This window comes from Siphateles boraxobius, unplaced genomic scaffold, assembly GCF_051911475.1.
Source record: "Siphateles boraxobius isolate OS27281-9 unplaced genomic scaffold, OSU_SipBor_1 77, whole genome shotgun sequence".
NCBI lineage: Eukaryota > Metazoa > Chordata > Actinopteri > Cypriniformes > Leuciscidae > Siphateles > Siphateles boraxobius.
In genome coordinates this window covers 15,688,600-15,708,495 of record NW_027509205.1, presented here as the reverse complement: position 1 = coordinate 15,708,495, position 19,896 = coordinate 15,688,600, and the positions used below count along the sequence as shown (strand labels likewise).

At 40.6% G+C, this 19,896-nt stretch overlaps 1 protein-coding gene across 2 annotated transcripts in view; it reads right to left on the bottom strand.

Moving 5' to 3' along the window:
• Positions 1-658: 658 nt before the first annotated feature.
• The window catches only part of plxna1a (plexin A1a), a 226,431-nt gene continuing 207,193 nt past the window's right edge, over positions 659-19,896 (bottom strand). For both annotated transcript variants that reach the window (XM_077218621.1, XM_077218622.1), the window contains exons 25-32: positions 18,684-18,843; positions 13,605-13,708; positions 12,850-12,946; positions 9,418-9,608; positions 7,197-7,366; positions 6,881-7,093; positions 5,979-6,129; positions 659-4,342 (exon numbers count right to left, since the gene is read on the bottom strand). In XM_077218621.1, coding sequence (XP_077074736.1) covers positions 4,247-4,342; positions 5,979-6,129; positions 6,881-7,093; positions 7,197-7,366; positions 9,418-9,608; positions 12,850-12,946; positions 13,605-13,708; positions 18,684-18,843 — 1,182 coding nt within the window. In that variant the 3' untranslated portion in view covers positions 659-4,246. The remainder of the gene's footprint in view (positions 4,343-5,978; positions 6,130-6,880; positions 7,094-7,196; positions 7,367-9,417; positions 9,609-12,849; positions 12,947-13,604; positions 13,709-18,683; positions 18,844-19,896) is intronic.

Here is a 19,896-nt window from a genome sequence, read left to right as displayed (position 1 = left end):
TAATTCTCTCCTCCAGCTTCAAAATCGTTGTTTTCCTTTTTTTTCTTTTTGTATAGGACGTTTGAGTTTTTTTTCACGTTCGCTTTGTAAACAGTACTTCCGCCTATGTCACGTGTGACCTTTCAACGTGATTTCGTAATGTGTGGTGCATCGCAGCTGCAAGACGAGCATTTGTGGTTAAAAAGTATATAAATGTTTTTTGTTTTAGAAAATGACCGATCATTTCGCTAGATAAGACCCTTATTCCTCGGCTTGGATCCCTTTGAAGCAGCATTGAAACTGCAATTTGGACCTTCAACCCATTGGTTCCCGTTGAACTCCACTGGAACTCCATATGGAGAAAAATCCTGGAACGTTTTCCTCAAAAACCTTTCTTTTCGACTGAAGAAAGAAAGACATGAATATCTTGTATGACGTGGAGGTGAGTAAATTATCTGTAATATCTGTGATGTAAATTCGCTGCTAAAGCTGCTTTTTGTTGGAAAGCAACCTTCATGCATCGCTAGACTTCTGATGATGAACCTTTTTTGGCTACAAAGTTTCGCTAATGTGAAATGTGTACCTTTAAAAAGATCGTCAAATTATTGTACGTAAATCACGTAAATCACACATTGTGAAGCATGATCAATTAGAATAAGAAGACTAGGGACACAAGCAATTTTAGCGAAAAAATTTTAATCTCTCCTTGATGCATGTTTATTTACACATAATAAATTTGCAAAATAGGAAAGAGCACAATATTTACACAATGAGCATTTAACAGCCAACCTGTCACAGTTGATTCAAGTCTGAAACTCTTCAAAAGGTATCAGAATTAATAAAGTATTAAAATTCTTTAGTTTTCGTTTTCTTTGAAATTTACATGCTCACATTTTGTTCCTACGTTTTAATTCATCCTTCCAAAAAAGGATTGTTTCTTCAATCTGGAAACACAATGAGCGGAAATCAAAAACCGGATTGGTCTTTTGGACTGAGGAGGAGCTCAAGAAAGAGGGAGTGGCCATCAACGATAGAGAGGCGTATGGAAAGAGATGGGCTCTGGGTAATGAGAAAAACGAGGAAGGAGTTGACAAGGCACTCTGTGCGAAACGAAAACTCTGTGAGTCTGAAACACCTTCTGTTCGGCTTGTTTTCCCTCTACAACGTCTTTTTTTGTTTGTTCCTGTACTCAAAGTAGCTATTAAAACAAGTGTCGCAAAATTAGAGGCATCACTCAAATACTTTACACAGCGAAATGTTAGAATATCTCTGAAGAGTTCCACATGTTCCACAACTCAACATCTAAAAACGATTGAAAATCAAAGATAGCACTCATCATGGAAATAAAACTGAATGAAAAGGCAAAGACGACATCAAAGTGAAACACATGTCCTGAGACATTACAATGCAACCAGCTGCTTTTCAATCACCATCACTAAAGTCCTGCTAACAAAGCACATCGAGATTTTCCCATCTGGAAAACGACAATAGTAAAAGAAAAAAAAAAACATGGCCAGACCGTACATTATGATATGTAGAATGAACATCATCAGCCTTTGGAATGAAAGTAGAACAGCATGCTTCTATTCTCAAAACCATTTTGTAATGTCAAAGCATGCAGAAACTCATCTACTGAAAATGATCTGAACATACTAATGTAAGGAAGGGTCCAAGTCACCTGACCTGTAATGCTATACATCCTGCGCTCTCCTTCTACTGTTATAATTAAGACAGTAGTGTGTATGTTAACTTTTAGAAAGTCTATCTATCTATTTAGCTACTTCATCGACGGTTCCTTCCATGTAACTTGATCTCGCACTAAAACTGATGACAGAAATGATCGCTGAGAGTTTATGAAAGCTAAAGACAAACGAGCAAACAAATCCAACATCTATCTATATCGTTTTCGGTTGACATCTGTGCTGAAAACAAATGCAGTTCCTACAGGAGAGCATCTGGAGTCTAAAGAGAGATTGTCTTTACCGTTCTAGAATTTTGTGGAGACCTGCTCCCGGTTGATTAGGAGAAATCGCAATGACATAAAATCAATAACGTAAACCTTAATCCCAAAATAAATAAATGCGTAAAGTTTGATTCTATATCACCTTCCCAGCTGGAATGAACCCTGATGTAGGCCTATAGCTGAGGTAAAGCGAGCGAGAACCCGTCAAACGTTCATTTTTGTGCGTCTCACTCTCTCTCTCTCACATTGGGTTTCTGACCTAAATCTTTCAAAGATGTTTCTATCGCATCTCAGAAAGTCTACATCTGCTTTAATCTCAGTGGAAAGCCAAAGGAGGAAAGGCTTTCTCTTGTTTGAACACAACTGGCTTTAAGAGAACTGCTGCAGCACATGAAAGCGAGTCACTGCAATACACATTCTCACAGAGTTACCGACGCTCGCAAGAGAGAAGATAAAGAGAAACTCAAAAACAACCAAGGTGGCGAAGAAAAGTAAAGCAGAACTCCACTTCATTTGCTTGATACCCCTGAAACAGTTTGAGAATCACTTCACATTTGTATTTGTAACACTGCAAATCACCAATCTTGATAGAAATGAGTTAGTGGACTGTTGAAAACCAAAACGATCAAGACAAAGCACAAAAAGGTTTTTGTTTAAAAATGGCATAAAGAAGCAATGCAGCTTATAAGCTCAAATTGAACAGAAAAATAAATTAAAAATACTCCTTAAAAGGGTTCTACTTCACAAAAAAAAAAAAACATCTAACTTAGTGCTGACATGATAGCCGTTTAAGAACGTTACCACCTTGCTTTAAGCTTAACTACCAGTTTTCGTGGATATGTAACATTCACGTATAATTATTTGGCTTTAAAACCATTGTTTTTAAGCTTTTAAAAAACAGAGGCTGCTAAAGATGTGGAACTGCATGGAAATAACATTTGCTACATTTACAGTGATGTCACAGAATCTTCTCAAAATGCCAGATTGTGACATCATCAGTAACGGAACACATTCTTCGGTTCTTCAATCTCAAGTTTTCCTTCATTCTAGACTGATTTGTGCAAAAGTTACAGAGGCTTAGAGTGCTCATGTTTTTAATATGAGAAATGAAGATGAAAAGGGCCAATTATTAATTATCAATCAAGTTTTTACACGTAATAGCAAAGAATATGTCCTGAAGTGTCTTTCAGACTGAAACCCATAATAGCAATAAAGGTTGAAATAAGTGTACAAACTAAATACACAGATTCATCCACCAACTAAACAATGAACCCTTTGTTTTTCGTGAGGACATTTCCCTCCAAAAACACTAGGTACCACATGGGAACACATTTGTCTGAGTTTGTTCTTTTTTGCACATTGTTTTTTTCATTCTCAGTTCTTCTGTCACTAGGGTAGTCAACATTAAAATCATAACACATTTTATCTAAAGAAAATCATTTTTTGCACTAACAACATTCAAATAAAACATGGCACAGGACATTTTTTTTTCAATATTTTTTTTCATAGTTCAGTCTTTGTTTCAAATATCAAATTCATCTTATTCTTTTCTATGTTAAAATGGAAAACTTTGTACGCATCTTTTCACTCTTTTTGTATAAAAATGCAGTTGTATTTATATATCTATACACATTTATATATATATATATTTATATCATTTTCATTTGTTTTAGTTCCTGTAAATTGTGCAAATTCAGCAGTAACACAAGTGGCAGGAGACTGGATCAAGTGAGTCCTTCGATCAACCCAAAGAGCAAAAAAAAGGAAAAAAAAAGATTTGATGTAAACGCTAAAACAAAATACCGTTTACTAAAAAACAAACAAACAAAAAAAAAAACTGTTTTTATCCTTCGTGGGCTTTAAGGTCTTCTGGCTCATAATACAAGACATCCTTGGTGAGTAAAAGCACACAAGCGTGGCTCAACACACACTCCAAAATGATAAAAATCCGAAAAACGAAATCCTATTGGTTGGACGTGGCGTCTAGGGAGACATTCTGGTGCGTGTTGAGTTCAAAGGAAGTGATAAAACAGGATTTCCACCCTGGGCTGAGGGGTCTCCAGTGTACTGCTTCTGTCCTTGCAGTCCTTTAGCTTTGTGTGTGTGTGTGTGTGTGTGTGTGTGTGTGTGTGTGTGTGTGTGTGTGTGTGTGTGTGTGTGTGTGTGTGTGTGTGTGTGTGTGTGTGTGTGTGTGTGTGTGTGTGTGTGTGTGTGCGGGTGTATGAGTGAGGGCGAGGCTCTGGGATGGGCTCAGGAGGTCAGAGGGAGCCAGCTGAGGTGGGCGGAGAGATAAGGAGGGGGTCCTCAGCTTGCCAGAGCCATGGTGTCGATAACCTGTTCCAGTTTACTGCGCAGTCTCTGTCGCCGAGCTAACTCATCCTTCTGAAGCGCGGACAGGATCTGTAAGGAAACAAAAAGATTTTATGCAATAGTAATTGAGATCTTGATAATAGCTGAAAAGGAAAGTTGTTTTAGAAGAAGAGCGAATTTAAATGTAGTAATACATATCATGGCACTAATGTTGATTTCATGTTGACTTTAAAGAAGTTGAGGTTCAAACCTACAATCTTTTGGTTACCAGGCAAGATCTATAACCACTGGGCTTCATCGTTCCCTTTGGGAACATGTTTTTCTGTAGATGGAAATGCAAATGTGCCGATCACGCCTTTCAGAAGTTGTTTGTGAAACAGCGAGAGATGCTAACATCCATCTGTGATTTAACCAAAAGAAAAGCGTCTAAACATAAAGGAAATGGGAAAGAAAAGAATCTCCAACACCCTTAGCGTCAGATAATGGACTGCTAATTTCCCTCCTTTTTTCATGCAGTTCAGCGAGGGGGTTCATGTGGACACGTGTGCATCTGGATAATAAAGACTAATGAACATAAACGGCTGTTTAAAACGCAACCAGCTGCAGTGTATTAATGTCAGACAGAGAGAGGTAGAGTGGTTTCATAGAGCACAGAGATGATGTTTGATGAGTTGTGTTAGACTAAACTATCCCGAAAGTAAAGAAATGGGAGATGGAAATGAAATCATTAAAAAAAAAAAAAAACATGGCTAGGTGCTAACAATGGACACCGATTTATATCTGCTTAATGGGTGAAGAAACAGTAGTAAATGTAGGAATAATTATGCAGACACACAGTGTCTATTTCTTTTCACTAAACACACACACACACACACACACACACACACACACACACACACACACACACACACACACACACACACACACACACACACACACACACACATATATAACCTTTTCTGCATGAGGTAGAACTAAATGGTCTCCTTCGGCGGCTCATTATCTCTCCATTTATCCAGCCTGGCTGGAATGAGTCACTGCTTTTGACACATGATCTCGTGTGTGCTGTCAGATGGCGTTACGTGTGAAGGGCTACATGGATAAAACTGTATCTGAGTGGCCATGTATTAAAAGTGTTAGATTTCAGATTTTGCCATTTTAACAGCCTATTCTGGCTTGCTTTGGTTGAATTCTGATGTACTAGTCAGAGAAGTCATATTTTTCATCTTTCCCTCTGAAATATCTTCAGAATGACATACTACAAACTATTTTTCAAAGAAAAGTAGTATGCAGCATTTATACTGTACATAGCAAGTGCATTTTCTGTATGCATTAAATAGATACTACCCATTTGCTAAAATGTACAATGTGCAACCAGAGCACACTGTATGAAATAGTGCATTACCATGATGCAATGCCCTTAACTTGATCTTGATCAAAATAAACTGGAAGTGATATCAGCTGGAATTTTTAGTCCAACATTGCTCAAATATCTCTACTTACCATTTATTATACCATAAATTTACCATTTATTTCAGTGATGATAAGATGAAAACTTGCAACAGTGTGGCCATGTTACAATGCAAATGTTTGTCACATACTGTATACCTATTAGAATTTTTTTTTTAATAAAAATAGTATGCATACAGTAATACGTATGCATACTATTTATTTTTTATAAACAAAATGCTTGTTCCATTCGGATCACAGCGTTTCTTTCTCTTACCTCGTCTTTGTACTTGGTGATGTAGGAGTAGATCTCGTGGAGGGCGCTCATGCTGTTGAACTGGCTCAGGTGGAGTCTGGACTGCTCCGCGAGATAAGCGCTCATGTCCTGATCACTGATGGCGGACATGCGCCCAATGTCTGAGTAATACCTGCCGGACGCCAAGACAGCAGGTCCAAATGAGCATAATGATTTGAGTCTTTGAAGGCTATAATTAAAGGGATAGTTCACCCAAAAATGAAAATTCTGTCAGTATTTACTCACCCTGATGTTGTTCCAACCCCGTAAGACCTTTGTTCATCTTTATATGACCTTTGTTCATCATCAATAACGACTTTATTTCAACTATTCATTTCCTTCTCTTTGGGCCTCTAGTCAGTTAAACTAGTGTAATTGCGTAGAGCTACGTCACACGTAGGCTCACTATTGGCCGACGCTGTTCATGTGGGTGATGCGTGTGACGTACAACAACAGATCATATGCTGTTAAACTAGTAACCTGACTCGAGGCCCAGAGAGAAGGAAATGAATAGTTGAAATAAAGTCGTTATTTTTGCTTTTTTTTGCGCACAAAAAGTATTCTCGTCGCTTGATAAACTTAAGATTGAGCCACTGTAGTCACTTGGACTATTTTAACGATGTCTTTAATAAGTTTTCGAGGCCGGCAAGTTCAATCCCTCAAGAAGCCTATGGACTAGTATGGAGGAGTGATCCAGCGCTCAGATTTCATCAAAAATATCTTAATTCGTGTTCCGAAGATGAACGAAGGTCTTACGGGGTTGGAACAACATGAGGGTGAGTAACTACTGACAGATTTTTCATTTTTGGGTGAACTATCCCTTTAAGGTCTAATAAGGGAATTTTGTGCTAGATGTATCTTAAGCAGGATCTCTGCCCACTTACCTTTCTACCCAGTTCTTGTAGTTGGGAATATCTTTAGCGTAGAGCAGCTTATTTGAGGGGGAATCTTTTCCGAGCTTGTGTTCAGATGTGGAGCAGGAGTCCATGAAGGTTTGGGCGACTACAGAGAGACATGCATCCGTGATGCTGTTCTTGTGGATGTCGAACACAAACTGAGGGTTCTTGATCACATTCACCCAGAATCTTAATGGCAAACTGAGGATGAGGGAAAGGCAATGGGTAGATAATGAGAACAAAATCTATCTGATTTCATAAAGCAGCAGTTTTTACTAATGTCTTAAACAGCGTCGCTCCTCACCAGTTGCTCTTCCAGGTGTGCCGAACATCTGAATCTGTGATTTGGTGTTTGTCTGCCTGCTCATCCAGGAAGTCAAACATGTATTTAATGGCGAGAGGGAGGGCACTGCCACGGTGTGCCGTGCTGAATATCGTCTCAAACAAATCATCGACGAATTTCTGTAACGTACCCTGTAGTGAGAGAAATCAGAAGTGTCTTGTCAATTACCTAAAACTCTTAAAGGGGTCATCGGATGCACACAAGACACATTTATATGAAAACACCATATAAAAGTGAATCTTGCATCCGATGACCCCTTTAATGAATATGCCTGTTAAATGTCCTATTCTTTATATAAAATAAATATAAAATCATTGGTTCTCAACTGGTTTTGAACTAAGACCAAGATTTTGACATCAAGTTGCACCGAAAACACCTAAATTTATCATACAGAATTAATATAAATATTGAAATGTTTTTTCAACTGCACGAGTCCAACAATGAGCAAAAATTAACAAGAAATATACCATTGAGTTTGACTGTTAATGTCATCAACACAAGATTTTGGGAACCATTTTCTCATCTACAGTATTTTAAAAGTTGAATTACTTTTATTTTACTTTATTATTTTAAAATTAATTTAATTTAGATTTGTTTTTACCATTTTATTTTTAACATTTATTTGATTTAATGCACAATATTATAGTTAGTTGGCTTTTATTATTTTCATTTAGCATCTTTTTTTTCTCCTCCAGCTGACAACAACTGTATTAAAAACGGCTGGACTTTGGGCCACAGAAAATGCTAGAAAAAGCCTGAAAACGTAATTTTCTCAGCTTTAAACCTTTCCTATTGATCACAACTGCTACTTGCACAAAACCGCTACTTGCAAAAACTTGCTAAAGGCCTAAAATCGCTAAAGACCCTTGAGCAGCCGAACCGGAGATGTCGGTTTATTCATCATGTCTGTGAGTGGGAGAACAGCAGTGGCTCTCAGATAATATGGAGTGTGTTGATTAGGAATCTGGTGTGTGCGTGTGTATGTGTGTGTGTGTGTGTGTGTGTGTGTACACGAGACAGACAGACACAGTCCGCATGGTTTCCCAGCATTCATTCCGCGATCTGTCACCACGCACCATGAAGCACTCGATCCACAACAAATTACCTGTCTCCTGCTGTTCTCTTCCGCTACAGCATTACATTTATCTATCGGTTTTTATTATGTATCAAAATTGACCACCCGAAAGGCTTGTAAACTATTCTGATTCCATTTTTCCTAGCCTAACAATTAGGAGGCAAAGCAATAAGCTACAGAACCAAGAAAGGGGGAGAGAGAGGAATGAGGGAGGAAGACAGAAAGCAAAAAGGAGATAGCAAGAATATTATATTGTGTTCAGGTGCGATATGACGAGATTCAAGCCATGTGTCTGTCAACACTGAATGTGGCTCTGTGATGTGACAATCATAGCCAATCAGAACATATTTGATATTTATGTAAAGTAGAATTTTGGACCAATGAGATGCACATTGGGCAGGACTTCCAAGCATAACAGAAACAGAAACCAGGCAATCCTCAAAACTTCAAGATGGACAGACTGAAGCCCCCTTCACACTACCAGCAACATGCAGTGACAAAATACCATTAATCCCATTAATTTTCAATGGAAAGCTGGCGACTTCCAGGGACAGCAACCGTTGCAGACCAGAAGTGGCCATGTCCAGTGACGCAACACAGTTGACTAGTTAAACTTTATGCAAATGAAAAACGACTTTCAGGAACGACAACCATTAGGAGTGAAGTCAGTTGAGCGCACGTGATCCACCACTAGTGTAGTCTCAACGGCAAGATGGAAGAGAAGTTGGTGGCACTTGCCCTGCAGAGCCTGAATGGTTTTGTGAACCCAGATACACCGGCGCTTGCGCTTTCACCACATATAATTAGCAGTGATGGCAAAGAGAACTTGCTGTTTCTCGTTCATCTTCAATATTTAGCAGTATATGTACTGATTCCATTTATACTGAGTCTTTTCCCTCCAAAAGGTTTTTAGTGGCAAAAAAACTGATTGGTTGTCTACAACATGGAGTAGCATCTGTAAATGTCATTCACAATTGTTATTAGGCAACAAGTAGTGAGAATACCCACTATTGACTAACAGCCAGCCACTGGTTACAAGTCGCTGGCATTGTAAACGCACCTCAAAATTCTTAAAAACATGAATGAGAAAACTTCATGAAAGCTCACCTTGGTGGCCAGCAGTCGTGTCAGGTAGATCTCTGACACCATCTTGCTCCCGCGATCGCCCTCACGCTGGTCTGCGTGGTCGTGGTTTTTGACGAGGTGCCAGAGCTTGGTCCCGCTCTCTAGATCGGGCGTGATCATGGGCGTCCTGGACCGCAGACTGTCTGGGCTGCTGGCCGTCCTCAACATGCTCTCTGAAGAGAAAGAGAGTCAATCATAAAATAATTTCTAGCATTTTAGAACATGGATAGCTCTATTTTTGCATTTGGTAAGCGAAGGAACTATAATAGTTTCCGAAAGCATTTTCATGTTCACAATTTACAACATTGATGTGTTTTATCATGTTCCTGATACTGCCGCCATTTTATAAAAGCAATACGCCATAAAAAGCCATGCGTTACAGTAATTTTACCTTGGTCAAGGGTGTTATAGGCACTCGTACAGTATTAAAATCACTGTAACACACGGCCTCTCACGCGTATTGCTTTTATTTCAACATAATCTGGAAGGTTCAGAAATCTCATGCAGTATTGACCCCATACATATAATATAAAGCGAAAACCTAACAGTCACATCGGCGGTTGTAAATCAGGTCCGGCGGTCTCTTCTATCTGATGAGCAGTCGGCTGCTAAATACCCAGGAGTTACACATCAAAGATGAGAGCAGAGAGGAGCTGAGCTCTGGCTAATGGATGGTTAAGCACAGTAATCTGTCTGAGGATAAGGCATTCTGGGTAAGGATCATTTCCTGTGGATGCCCTAAACTACAATGAATATACTGCATCTGCAGAATCCATCAAAAACTCCCTCAGGTTTATTCTATCCTTAAGTGGCAAGTGGGAGTGAAAGATAGAGTCCCGCGTCTGGAGTCTAGTTAATCAGTCACAGACTGGCAGGCCGGCGTGCTTGAAAGAAACAGCCACTGTAAGCTTAATTCAGCCTCTCGCAGCGCTTTTATATTACACCGCATAAAAAGTCAAGGCTTAGAAAAACATAATAGTAGGAAAGCAAATAAATAATAAATAAAGGAATACATAAACCGGGAAAGGAGCATTTTTAAGGAACACAGAGACCACAAGATAACGGAAGATAAACACTAATGGGTGAAACTTACTCTACATAATATAATGCAAGTGTGTGTTGTGTTTGTAATGTTGCCGGAAGAATGGGCACAACTACAGCATAAACTGTCTTCTACAGTCAATTTTCTTGTTCAAGTCAACCACTGACTGAGCAAGTTTTAAAGCAAAATTTTCAGAAAAACTGAAAAATAACATTTAGTTCAACACAAGAAATTTCAAAGTAACTATCATCCTCACCGGTACATGTAAAATACAAAGTGAAAGTGACATGCGAAAACCAAGTATGGTGACCCACACTAGGAATTTGTCCTCTGCATTTCACCTATCTAAGTTAGTGCACACACATTAGGAGTAGTGAGTAGTGAACACACATACACTGCAAACTGTGGACAGTTTGGGCAGCCATTTTTACTGTGGCACCCAGGGTGCGATTGGGGGTTAGTTGCCTTGCTCAAGGACACCTCAGTCATTTCTTGCAGGTATTGAGAATCTCTAACAATTAGGCCAAGACTGCCCACAAACCACATGCTCACAATGCTTTCGCTAGTAATAGACCAATATGCCAGCCAGGCCAAATGATGGCTCAATAGTTGTCCATTTAGATATTGTTTTAGTGTATAGAGTAGAAAGTAAAAGTTCTCTTTCCATTTAAGTAGACTATAACCATTCAAAAGTTTGGAAGAAATTATAGCAAATATTAATTAAATTGATGAAATAATAATCAAAAGTGATATTTATAATTAATAAAGACACGTATTATGTGACAAAAGCATCTGATTTCAAATAAATGCTGTTCTTTTGAATTCCTGAAAAAAAGTATCACCGTTTCCACAAAAATATTAAGCAGCATGATTTCTGAAGGATCATGTTAGAATGATTTCTGAAGGATCAAGTGACACTAAAGACTGGCGTTATGGCTGCCGAAAAATCTGCTTTGCCGTCACAGGAATAAAATATATTTTTAAACGCATCAAAATAGAGAACAGTTCATTTGAATAGTAATATTTGTTCACAATATAAAAATTTCTTTTTACTGTATTTTTTATCAAGCAAATGCAGCCTTGGTGAGCATAAGATACATCTTTCAAAAACATAAAAAAATCTTATTATCCCAAACTTTTTAACAAAAGTGTATGCTATTTGCTTATATATATATATCAGCATTGTATCAGTCACCCTGCTTTTTAGATATTGAAAAACAGAAAAAAAACCATAATGGTCATCCGCTGGCCAAGCAACTGCCTTTGCAGATGTATGTTTGTATATATTTATGAGCATATTTCTGGTCTAACAGGCCATTCACGCTTGCATGGTGCTAGCAATGAGCAAGTGTTTGTATCTCGTTCTTCAATGCGACACAAATCGCATATAATGTTCAGATCAGGGTAATAAAGGTCGACACGAATATATAAAAATACCCTGAGAGCAGTCTGAAATAAGACTTCCTCTGTTCTCTCCTGCGGCTTGTGAATGCATCGTTCATTATTAATGGTACCAGTGTCAAACTTCATTACGGAGGCCCAGGGAGATGCATATCTGTCCAGTGCTCTTATCACCATGTCCATTCTGGAGGCCGGGGAGGAATGCTCATTTGGGTATTGAAGATATGAATTCACTTCCTGTACTGGGGTGTGAAGAGATTTGGAACAATGTTCAAAGGTATTTTCATGAGCTTACATATCCAGGAAATCGAGTAAAAAAAATAATAAAAGAAAAAGCCAGATCATGTAATGACAACGATCCGCATTGGCGCACTCTGACACCACAGCGAGTGCGGTAACCTCTGTCGTTTCCATGGCAACGAGCGAAACGCGACTTGAACGACGATACGAATGAGCGTAACAGAATTATCCGAGACATGAAGCCCCCTCTAAAAGGGAAATATAATAGACGTCTGCCATGAGAAAGCCATGGCTTGAGTGCATGTAATTCTGCGGCAATCACTGATACGGGCATCTGAGGAGGACAGACAACATTAAACAGCTTTTTCTCTCTGATCCACTTTCTTTTTTTGGGGTTGAGGAACAAAACACCTTCAGTTCTGTGCTATCATCACCTCTTATTCGCACAAACACCCAAAGTACTCGGAAAACAAAACAAAATCATCACAAAGAATAGTGAAAAACATCAAGTCCGTCGGCTTTTTGAAATCCAGACACGGGGACACTATTCTAGCGCGAGTCCTCATTTTTAAGGGAAAATGGAGGCCAGTAAGCTTCTGGGTGCAATAAATACAAATCCCTCGGTGAAATATGGCAGACGTGATCTCGCTCTTCTGAAGAAAGCCTCAGAGGAGACGAGATGTGGAAGTTCTTAGGGTAACATCAAAACAGGAAGTTGAGAGAGTTCTTACCGTATCTGCTGAGGGACTTGGTGAAGGTGGACGAGTTTGAGATGTTGTACGCAGAGTTTTGCTTTGGCACCAGGGCAATAACAGACCCATCTGTTACCTGAATACAGTGAGGGACTCAATATTACTGCAAATAACTCAGAAAAACAAATTCACAGACACGTTGATCTATATATCATTAATCTATAGTGCACTATACTCTGCAAATCAAAGATACAAAAATCTTAATGGATGTACACTGGCAGTCAATAGTTTGGAATATATATATATATATTCTAATATGCTGCTCAATTATTAAAAACATGTATATATATATAGACTTATATATAAGTATATATATATAGACGTATATATATATGACATATATGACAGTTATTTTACTGTATTTTTGAACAATAAATTCCAGCCTTGATGAGACGTTCATGATTAATGCGTAAATACTTTTAAAATAATTTTCCATTTATATACCAGGTAACAATCCTTGGAATTAAGAGATTATTTTGAACAAATGTCTCCAAAAAGAAAACAAAAAATCACTACAGAAATGTCTATGACTTCTAACTTTTTAATACATTTCCATAATGTTCCAGGCCTGGCGATCACAATAAAAAAAAGAAGAAAGAAATTCCAAAGGTTTTCCATGACCATGAGAAGCCTGAAGAGTGTCATGCTCAGAATACACCACCTAATTCTGGCATTCTTTGACCATGACATCTTTATTTTCCTTATTATAGCTCAGCTGTGGACAGTGAACGTACCTGATAGTGTGCTAGTGTGTTCAGGCGTTTCCAGTCATTATCAATCTTAGTAGTGACATCCTCATCCTGCAGAATGATCCTCGCCAGTCTCCCCTGGCGCCACTCTGCAACAGAAAACAAGATGAAGGTGTGTGTCAATGGGAATAGTGACATTTTATGTTTTAAAAACAGTACTTGCTTATTTATGAATACATTTTCCAGTTGAGGACATCCCCAAATGCCTCCCAAAGACAGTTTTGTCTTATTTAGCTCACTTTTGGGGACAATTTTGCACTCAAACTCTAGCTATGTGTATACACGCACATCACTCCCACAGCAAGGACGACTGACCACTTGAGGGGAGCTTTCCTCTTTAGAAATGCTTCATTTAGAGCACATAACCTTGTGCAGACCTTGTCCGAATCTCCCTGCGCAGATTGAAGTCACTTTTCCGAGCGGAAAAGATATGAAAACATGCACTTGCTGTTAACAGAGGCTGAGTGACAAGGCTGACTCCGGGTCACATCTAAATAACGGATCTGATCAAGGTCATGGGAATGACTGTTGTAAGCCTCTTACAAGCAAACCGTTCCAATAAACAACCTTCCTGTTTGTTTGTTTGTTGCAGGAGGAAGTTGCAGTTTCTTATTTCGAAACAGATTCTGAAAGACAACTGCCAAGGAGCAGAGCAAAACAAAGCCAGAAGAGATCTGCAGCTGATAGCATCACTCAGTCTGAGCCAGATGACAATCATGTTGGGAACTGCTCTAGCTAATGGGATCTTGCTGTGGATGATATGGTTCAGTGTCTATTTCCCTGGTGCCCACAACGGTGACTTCAGCATCCATTTATATCAAGCTGCTGATAAGCTGAACATTTGTATTAGCTGACAGTGTCTTCTCTGAACAGAGGCATTTGATTACAAGAACTTTAAACAGAGTTGTTAATAATTTTGTTTAATAATTTAATTAGGTTATCAATTGTCGATGAATTCGTTTTAGCACAGAAATGTTCATTAATCAAAATCTGTGTGTATACATACAATTAATGTACTGTTCCTATATCAGGCTTCCGGTATCATCTCCTGTATTCATGCATAATATTACTGAGTTCAAATAAATGCACACTAAAAAAGCTTAAATGTATTTAACTTCAGTGGACTGAACATTTGTTAAAAAAAGGCAATATTTATATTAAGCATAATAAAAAAAACGTATTTAATAAAATCAATTTTCTATAACATATTTGAAATTAATACTTTCAAAAAATAAATAAATAAAATATTGTAATCACATATAAATAAATATATAAAAATTATTATTAAAAACATGAATATTATCGGTGTTACGGTGTTTATTCATTTTGTCATGTTTCTGGTTTGTGGTTTCTCTGTCTTTGGTCTTTTATTCAGTTTGTGCCTTGTTAATTAATTGTAGTCTGTTATCCTAGTCATGTCATTATTAGGTCCCTTGTTTCAGGTGTGTTGTCTTGTTAGGTTGTATGGTCCCGCTCGGTGTTCTGATTTGCCCCAGCTGTGTCTTGTTCCCTCATCCCGTCTGTGTATTTAAATCCTGTCTGCTCTTTTGTTCGTGGTCAGTTATTGAATGTATGTTTTAATGTGCGTACCACGAGTGTCTTGTCTGTTCTGAGTCTGTAATTAAAATCTACTGCTGCATTTAGATCCGCCTACTGCCTTCGCTTCCACGCAAATTCGTAACAGAATAACTGACCCCCTAGGATCTAGCAGCCATGCCTACCTGGAGTCCTGATGTCCAGATCCTCCGTCTTCGCCAGGAGAATCGCGCCATCGAGGATTATGTCGCAGAATTCCTCGAGCTGGCATATCTCGCGCAAATGAACACCCACGGCTTGAAGATCTTCTTCCGCGGAGGATTATCGGAACCACTCCGGTCTCTGATGCCCGAACCTGGTCTTCACGGATCTTTAGAATGGTACGTTGACCTGGCCCTGTTGTGGAGCGGTTCCCCGTTTACTGTGGGCGTGGAGGAGAAGCTGGGAGAGCCTGCGCTTAACGTCAGCCCGGTCGCGCCCGCGCTTCACTTCAGCTGCTCAGCCGAGACCACGCTCCACGAGCCTGCGCTTCACGTGAACCGAGTCGAGCCCGCTTTCCACGACATGCCTGAGCTTCTTCCTGCCGAGACCGACATGCCTGAGCTTCTTCCTGCCGAGATCGACATGCCTGAGGCTGAGCTTCTGTCTTCCGAACCCGCACGTCGCTTCAGCCTCGACGAACCCGAGTCAAGTGAGTCGAGTGCCGCCGAGTCAAGTGAGACCGCGCTTCCCGAGTCAAGCGAGTCAATTGCCGCCGAGTCAAGTGCCGCCGAGTCAAGTGAGTCAAGCGCCGCCGGGTCAAGTGAATCAAGTTCCGAGTCAAGTTCCGAGTCAAGTGAGTCAAGTTCCGAGTCAAGTGAGTCAAGTTCCGAGTCAAGTGAGTCAAGTTCCGAGTCAAGTGAGTCAAGTGCCGAGTCAAGTGAGTCAAGTGCCGAGTCAAGTGAGTCAAGTGCCGAGTCAAGTGAATCAAGTGCCGAGTCAAGTGAGTCAAGTTCCGAGTCAAGTGAGTCAAGTTCCGAGTCAAGTGAGTCAAGTTCCGAGTCAAGTGAGTCAAGTGCCGAGTCAAGTGAGTCAAGTGCCGAGTCAAGTGAGTCAAGTGCATCAAGTGCCGAGTCAAGTGAATCAAGTGCCGAGTCAAGTGAATCAAGTGCCGAGTCAAGTGAATCAAGTGCCGAGTCAAGTGAATCAAGTGCCGAGTCAAGTGAATCAAGTGCCGAGTCAAGTGAATCAAGTGCCGAGTCAAGTGAATCAAGTGCCGAGTCAAGTGAATCAAGTGCCGAGTCAAGTGAATCAAGTGCCGAGTCAAGTGAATCAAGTGCCGAGTCAAGTGAATCAAGTGCCGAGTCAAGTGAATCAAGTGCCGAGTCAAGTGAATCAAGTGCCGAGTCAAGTGAATCAAGTGCCGAGTCAAGTGAATCAAGTGCCGAGTCAAGTGAATCAAGTGCCGAGTCAAGTGAATCAAGTGCCAAGTCAAGTGAATCAAGTGCCAAGTCAAGTGAATCAAGTGCCAAGTCAAGTGAATCAAGTGCCAAGTCAAGTGAATCAAGTGCCAAGTCAAGTGAATCAAGTGCCAAGTCAAGTGAATCAAGTGCCAAGTCAAGTGAATCAAGTGCCAAGTCAAGTGAATCAAGTGCCAAGTCAAGTGAATCAAGTGCCAAGTCAAGTGAATCAAGTGCCAAGTCAAGTGAATCAAGTGCCAAGTCAAGTGAATCAAGTGCCAAGTCAAGTGAACCAAGTGCCGAGTCTACCGAGTCAAGTACGTCCAGTAGTGAATCAAGCCCAGTGAAGCGTCGTCGCAGAAGGAGGACTCGTTTGCTTCGCCAGGCTACGGAGTGCGTTCCCAGACTCCTCGCCCTGCCGGCCCCGCCTCTGCGCCTTGCCCTGCCGGCCCCGCCTCTGCGCCTTGCCCTGCCGGCCCCGCCTCTGCGCCTCGCCCTGCCGGCCCCGCCTCTGCGCCTCGCCCTGCCGGCCCCGCCTCTGCGCCTCGCCCTGCCGGTCCCGCCTCTGCGCCTCGTCCTGCCTGCGCCCTTCAAGCTCCGGGAGGCATGCCCGGAACCCATCTACCACCTGGAGGTTCCTCCCGAGGATTTCCCCAAGTATTTTTTGGGGGGGGGCAGAAGGTACTCCGTGAGGGCCATGGAGACGACGTCGACATGGTCCTCATCCTCGTCTGAGTCTGCTCCGACCTGGCCACCATCTCATCGTGCTCCGCCCTGGCCTTTGCCACGCCATGCTCCGCCCTGGCCTTCGCCTCGTCCTGCTCCGCCCTGGCCTTCGCCTCGTCCTGCTCCGCCCTGGCCTTCGCCTCGTCCTGCTCCGCCCTGGCCGCCGTCACGTCCTGCTCCGCCCACCCTCCCGCCCCTATTTGATGTTCATTCGGCGCGGGGTCGCGCCTTATGGAAGGGGGGGATAATGTTACGGTGTTTATTCATTGTCATGTTTCTGGTTTGTGGTTTCTCTGTCTTTGGTCTTTTATTCAGTTTGTGCCTTGTTAATTGTAGTCTGTTATCCTAGTCATGTCATTATTAGGTCCCTTGTTTCAGGTGTGTTGTCTTGTTAGGTTGTATGGTCCCGCTCGGTGTTCTGATTTGCCCCAGCTGTGTCTTGTTCCCTCATCCCGTCTGTGTATTTAAATCCTGTCTGCTCTTTTGTTCGTGGTCAGTTATTGAATGTATGTTTTAATGTGCGTACCACGAGTGTCTTGTCTGTTCTGAGTCTGTAATTAAAATCTACTGCTGCATTTAGATCCGCCTACTGCCTTCGCTTCCACGCAAATTCGTAACAATCGGAATTAAAAGTAGGTCATGTGTATATATTATTTGGAATCTTCTATATGCATTTTGTAGTATTAAAGTAAAAATTTAGATTGATTACTTAATCAATAATTAATTTATAATTAATTGATTAATTGACATACCTAACATGCAATATTTCATTGATATGTCCATCTTGAATCATAAAAGCTCTGCCAACCACTCATCCAAACTGCATATCTCTCTAGGGCTTTTCACACTGCATTTAAGACTGGGTTATCGTCTTTTTAACCCTGGGTAAGGCTACTCATTACCCCGGTTTATGCAACGTTTCATTCTTGTAATTTCGAAACGGGGTTAGCACCACTTTTAACCCTGGGTTTTGGAACCGTCCCCACCTGCAGCGGCAAAGGTACACACTATACAGTGTGAAATTATGCAGTGCAGCAAATTATTTAGCTACAGACAACTAATCATAAAACTGCCTCAGTGTTGACCTCATTAAATATTCATGTGCTTTGTACAGCCACAGAAATGTTCACTTGTACATGTAAACATTTTCAGAGATGGACAGGCAGTTATTAAAACCAATCAATCTTATTGACCTCATAAATATGCAAATGTAGAGTATAAACCTAACTGCCCAGGATTAATTTCAAACCAGGGCAAAGAGTTGAATAGTGTGAAACATGAAACAAGTTAAGCCAAGATTTTGCTATCCAGGGTTTAGAATGACCTAATGACTCTTTCTCAAGAGTTTCTCAAGAGTTCTTACCCAGGTCCATGTCTCCAGCTTTGGGTCTCTGTGAGTAGGGGCTTCCTTTATACACAGCGTCCAGAAGCTTCTCTTTCACCTGGGTGATTGTGTCGCAGTTCAAGCATTTCACCGTCACCTCCGGGCCGTTCTCGCTCTCTGGGTTCACGCAATGAAGTGTCTAAAAAGAGACAAGATAAATCAGTCTGAGCGATTTATCATTAGCTTCTAGTTTGGGCAGTTAAAACATTCAATACTGTAAAAACAAGTTGAAAACACCACTGCCTAGACAGGCCGCTGTCTACTAAAAAATCTCATAAGTGACTGATTTGGAATGCTCTACATTTGGAACTTCATATAATAAGCTTTTTTTTTTTTTGCTGGCTACGTTTCGGGAAAGCTTTCATGTCAGGAGGTTTTCACTGCACATTGACTGTTAAATCAGCAGAAGGAACGGTCAGCAAAAAGAAGGATGCTAAAGTTAATACACTTTAGGTCTTTTCACACTGCGCTTAACCCTGGGTTATCATTGCACCTAGGTAAATGAACATTGCACACTTGTAATTTAGAATTAGGGTTAACAATTCTATTGCAGTCACGGAAACGCTGGGTCATTTCAATGTTTAAGAGGAAAAACTTCAAAAGGTGATCGCGTTAATTGGCATGAAGAAGAGACCATTTTATTCTTACATTTATAGCCTGTAAAGGGCATGTAATCTATGTAAACAGGTTGCATGTTGCGTTCATCCAATCAGTGACACTGACACCGACACCATAAATATGCAAATAAGGATGTTATCCCAGAGTTTAGGAATGTACAGTGTGAAAAGTCAGCTCATGAATACCAGAATGAATATACCCTGGGTAAAGTTTGAGCAGTGAATAGACCAACGCTACTTTTGCGTCATCGAAGGGTAACGCCCCTTTTTGGGGGAAAACAAACGGATTCCTCTGAGAACAGAACTCGCTCTAGATCTGCAAAGTTTCTTGATCGCAAAAATGGCACAAACATACACACTCTCTTTGCCGGCCGAGGACCGTGAGCGGTATTTAAAGAAGCTACTGGATACGGGGTTACAGAGGTGTCCCTTTAAAATGGTCGAAAACTGGATTAATGACCCCAAGCAGTGGCCTAATATGGACTATTCAGACATCTACCACTATCTCGTGGAATTACCAAGTAGCCTATTTTTTTTCATCAACACACTCACAGTATGACAGACTAGACGATGAG